The following is a 4,916-nucleotide window of genomic DNA, read 5'->3' as shown; positions in this document are numbered from 1 at the left end:
TTGTATTTTTCGATTTGATTTAGGACTGTCTGCTTTAAATTTTACTCTGAGTTTGGTATTTTTGGTATCTTTGTTTCTTTCTAGGAGTGGTAAAAATAAATGAAAAAACACTATCTTACACTTTGTTAAGGCAGATCGCGTTTTTCTTTCATGAGAGCGGTTATGATTTTTACAGTACATTAAAGTGTTTTTTAAGAATAGAAAACTTTTACAGAAAAATATGTTAAGATAAACCTTATAGATAAATTATCTTATTATAGATAGAGTAACCATTATCAAAACCTCTACATGTGCTGACTGCATTGTGTCATGTCGTATTGTGTATTTTATATGTTGAGATAATTTTTTTATTTATTTTCGGACATGATTGTAAATAGGAAAACTAGTGTGGGCAGATTTAGCATGCTGTTGGTTGTTCGTCGTTTTTTTGTTGCTTATGATTACAGGGAAATGTGAAATAAAGGTCATTGAAATTCGAACACTTAATAGAGGAACCCCAAATATACATCAAGTGGTGAACATATAAAACTGCTGATTTTGATGAAGACGACACTTCTGCCCTTCGATATGTTTTTGCGTATGAATGAATAAACCTTATATTTTCGTTAAGAGAAAATGTCTTGTATTTCACTTCAATCGTTAAAGATAAGTATGTTTAAAACTTCTCCTGATGATGATGATATACAGTTCATGTAGTTACAGTTTCATCTATAATGAAGATTACGAACTGTTGCATGCGCGGAGTATATGATTAAAATTATATATACACAAAATTTTATCTTTAAATTTGTAGAATACTTGGTGATATTTAACATTTGCATATAATATGTTAAATATCAAGAAATCATAATGGTAACAAACTACTCTAATCTACACATTCATAGAGAAAATGTTGAAGATAGACGTGCGTGTCAGGTCCCGTGGAAAACCAATTGGAACTAGTGGAAAGGCAGCCATCAAAATAGATCTCTACATTCAATGAACCATTTGAAAATAGCTCAACTTTTACCTAAAATGATATTAACATGATTATACAATACAATTTTTTCCATGTTATTGTAATTATCTAAAACAATTTCTGTCACAAACATGTCATGTTAGTGCACATTCAATTTATGTCACAGACATGTCATGTTAGTGCAAATTCAATTTACAATTTACAATTCATTGTTTTTGGCTGACTTCATACAGGTGCCTCTTATAACACATTTAACGAAACTAACATAATATACTTTAACTTCAAGATCCGCTATTAAGGTAGCACAATACAAAGATTTTTATACCTCCAATCTCCCAACTTCTAAATGCTGTAACTTCCTAACGAATGCATGGAATTTAATAAAATAGGTATTTATGGATAGATAAAAGATTAGCCTTTCAAATGATTGCATTTTTTTTTTATTTGCAACCATTATGTAATTAATTATGATGCAAAAATGGCAAAATCTTAGTCAGTTCACTTGAATGAATTTAGCTTTATCATCTTTATCTTCATACAGAAAGTTTTAATCAAATCTGATTCAGCACAGTATGAGCTCCAAAAGGGTGTCTCAGATTTTTCCTGTGATGTTTCATTCTCTCTCAAATCTCTAATTAGTATTACCATTCTAACATCATAAAGTATACAATGTTCAATTGGGTGTAAAATCTGTTCTGTACATTCTATTTGAAATCTGAGACACCCTTTTGAAGATAATAGTCTAAGGAACAACATATACCAAAACCAAGCCTCTAGGGGTACCAATGAAGGAGCTAATTTCATTCAAATGTGGAATTTCATGTAAAAATCTATAGTTGAAAAACTTCAAAAGTTAGGTTTTTCCCCTTTGAACCTCATTTGTGTGTTTAAAAGAGGCAAATTTACCATAGGATGCACATATAATTGACCTTGAATCATAAATCAACAATGATTTGACCAGAGAGAAAGAATTTGGTTACACAAACTCTGAATAAAGCTGAATAATGTATACCCTGTGCATCAAACACATGATATTGGCGGGAGATATTACATCACTTTGACCCAGCTTGAGGTTAACAGCTTACTGATAAGGTCATAACTCCGCCTCCACTGACCAGTCATGAACCATTAATTAAAGCAGGATGACAACAGGAACTGTTTATTGCTCAAAACATAAATTATTCCTTTTTTTTTTTAAATGTTATTGTAAGAAAATTAAATTTAAGTTGTATCAGAATATAGTTTATTACAAAAATACAACTGGTTATTGTTGATATTGAATGAAAAGTAGATTTTATAAATGCTACTTTCCCTTTTATTAAATGGAATGTTCCATTAAAAGAAACAACTGAGAATATTTCCTTATTATTTTATTTATTTAATTTATAATTCTCTTAAAAATAAAACACAATCACACAATTAAATTGATTAAAATGCCAAAAGTACCAAATAGAAGACACAGTCATCATTTGATAGTAGAAGATGAGAAAAGAGCTTTTGTAGAAGCAGTCATTGAGTGTGGGTAAGTATGCATGTTACATAGGTTCAATGAATTGAGGATCCACAGAGGGAATTTCTTAGATATAATCAGATTTTCAATTTATTTGTACAATTTTGTGGAATTGAAAATTATAATTTACATCTGTAATTCATTTAAAAGGTTAAACCTTTTTTAAGATAAGATAAGAATATTTTATTGGTTTTAATTTAAAAAATAAAAGGATTGCTAAAAAAATTCACAATAGACATAAAATAAACATAAACACACACCTATCTTTTTACACTTAAATACATATATATATAGATATATCCCATCCAAAATTAAAATCAAAACAAATTAAAGAATCTTTTTGAACACGATTACATACCACAAGCACCAATATTGTCACTGGACAAACAAAATCTCACCAGATTACTAAATTTAAAGACTCATAACTCTCCAAAAGTCAACTGATAAAATTTTCTTTTCCTCATTAATAAAGTTTTATGAAAAAAATTATTTGTGTCACATCGCATTATTGAAGATTTGTTTTCTTGAGAACTCTAATCAAATACACTGAATTTGAATGAAATATTTGCCACTGGATGTTAAGCAGACAACAATCAAACAATTTTGCTTATTTGTAGCATTAAAAGGTCATCATTGTCATTTATTATTTCATGTAGGTTAAATGGGGAGCAGTTTGCAGAATTCATTGGAGATAGTGTTACTTCTCAGAGAAGAAGAAATAGGGGTGACAGGAAAATTCGTTGGATTTTTTATTGCAACTGGGCACATTCTATGAAGGTATGTATATAACAAATACAACAAATCATACAGACCATTTAAAAATATAAAATTATTTAAGGACTACATTTTTGTAATAAACAATGACTTTAGATCATTTAAAATTTAAGAAATGTTATAATCATAATGAAATATAGAGCGACTTTATTTATAATTTTCTTCAAGAATTCTAGATCAACTTCTTATTTTGACAGGAAGCAGAGATAGGCCCTGAAAATGCCCACTATGCCTGGCCAAATGAAGTTTTGAAATACCTGAGATCATTAGTACCCTTTGATGTGAAAGGAGAAATAAAAAAGGTTTGTCCTTATTTATTTATTATTTGTGACTGTTGTTTGCTTTATGTCCAGTGGCAAATAGTTCTTGTAAATTTAGATGAATTTTTAAGATTAAAGCATTAAAAATCAAATTGAATTTGTTTTTTGTTTTTAAAGTTGAATCAATGATAATGATCATTAGAATTACTTTTTTGTAAAACTTTTGTAAATATGATAAAATCAAAAAAAATTAAAATAACTCCAATTTTATCTATTACAGGATGCCTTCAAAGTATCAATGGTGCAGTTCTGTGAAGTTGTAGGCAGGAAGAATGACATAATGGAAATCTGAACAAATAAACATAGATTAGACAAAACAATAAATATATATACAATAAGTAAAGGTGTTAGTCTACAGTTGCCTGCTCACACGAACCCCTCTTATGTCCTTTCATGGGATTCCCACATTTCTTGCATTTTCGTTGTGCTTTGTTTTTACTATTGTTTACAGACACATCTTTACTATAGTATTGTTCCTTTGAATAACTATCATCATACTGCAAAGAGTCAAGTTTTGCAGCCTCCATTGCTTTCAGATCTTTTCTTCTTTGTTTAACATTGTCACTATGTTTGTATGCTGCATGTCTCAGCCTTGTATTATCAATAGCTTCCCATATCGATTTGTTGTTTATTCCAACTTTGAGATTAATTTCATAAAATAGCTGGGTGTTGAAATTGACCATTCCATCGTTGAAATGTCCCACAGCAAGTGCAACTCCTAATAGTGTCTCAGTAGGACTGTGATACTCTCCTTTAGGAAGGTAACTCCATATTACATGATGTAATGACTCATTCTGGTTTTGAGTCAAACATTTTTCTGCTCCTTTTAATAATTGCTGAGAAGACAATTTATCAAAGACCGGTTTGATCATTTCAACTAGTACTGGACTTAAAGGATTTTTCAGGGGTAGGTAATTTCTTGTTCCTGAAACTTTGTCAACCTGCCATTTGCACCATGATGACTCTCCCTCTGGGCAGAAATGATGTTGTGGTTCCTCTTTAGTACTGGAATAATGATAAAGTATGGCCATCACATTTTTTTGCATTGCCAAGGCATCACCTTTGTCCTTTCTGATCGCCATACCATAAAATACTTGGAAGCTATTAATTAGTTTGTTTGTCAGTCTTCCTTTCCCAGTCATTTGCTTCCCATCTGCAAGTTTTTTACCTGAAAGATTTAAGATTTTATTCACATTTTGTTAGCCACATATAAATTTTTTACAATACCAGTTACAAATATCACACAAGAAAAAATGGAGAGAGAAAAAAAACCAAAAAGCATTCAAATTCCATACATAACACATTAATTTATTTTTTGCTCAAGTATAAATCTAATTCAATTTACTATTTATCA

The 4,916-nt window shown here is 30.0% G+C and overlaps 1 protein-coding gene across 1 annotated transcript; it reads left to right on the top strand.

Annotated features, from left to right (window-relative positions):
• The first annotated feature begins 1,256 nt into the window (after positions 1-1,256).
• Positions 1,257-4,168, top strand: LOC143076446 (uncharacterized). The gene is made up of 4 exons (XM_076252225.1): positions 1,257-2,480; positions 3,125-3,245; positions 3,440-3,544; positions 3,783-4,168. Exons 1-4 carry the CDS (start codon positions 2,392-2,394, stop codon positions 3,852-3,854), a joined length of 387 nt encoding a protein of 128 aa, XP_076108340.1. The 5' UTR covers positions 1,257-2,391; the 3' UTR covers positions 3,855-4,168.
• Positions 4,169-4,916: the final 748 nt, after the last annotated feature.

Source organism: Mytilus galloprovincialis, chromosome 5 (genome assembly GCF_965363235.1).
Source record: "Mytilus galloprovincialis chromosome 5, xbMytGall1.hap1.1, whole genome shotgun sequence".
Lineage (NCBI taxonomy): Eukaryota > Metazoa > Mollusca > Bivalvia > Mytilida > Mytilidae > Mytilus > Mytilus galloprovincialis.
Note: the sequence above shows the minus strand (reverse complement) of the source record. Positions and strands in the feature narration are given on the sequence as shown.

Coding starts and splice junctions, on each gene's coding strand:
- LOC143076446 (XM_076252225.1), top strand. CDS start 2,392: ATGCCAAAAGTACCAAATAGAAGACACAGTCATCATTTGATAGTAGAA. Junction 2,481..3,124: donor GAAGCAGTCATTGAGTGTGG/GTAAGTATGCAT, acceptor TATTTCATGTAG/GTTAAATGGGGAGCAGTTTG. Junction 3,246..3,439: donor ACTGGGCACATTCTATGAAG/GTATGTATATAA, acceptor TTATTTTGACAG/GAAGCAGAGATAGGCCCTGA.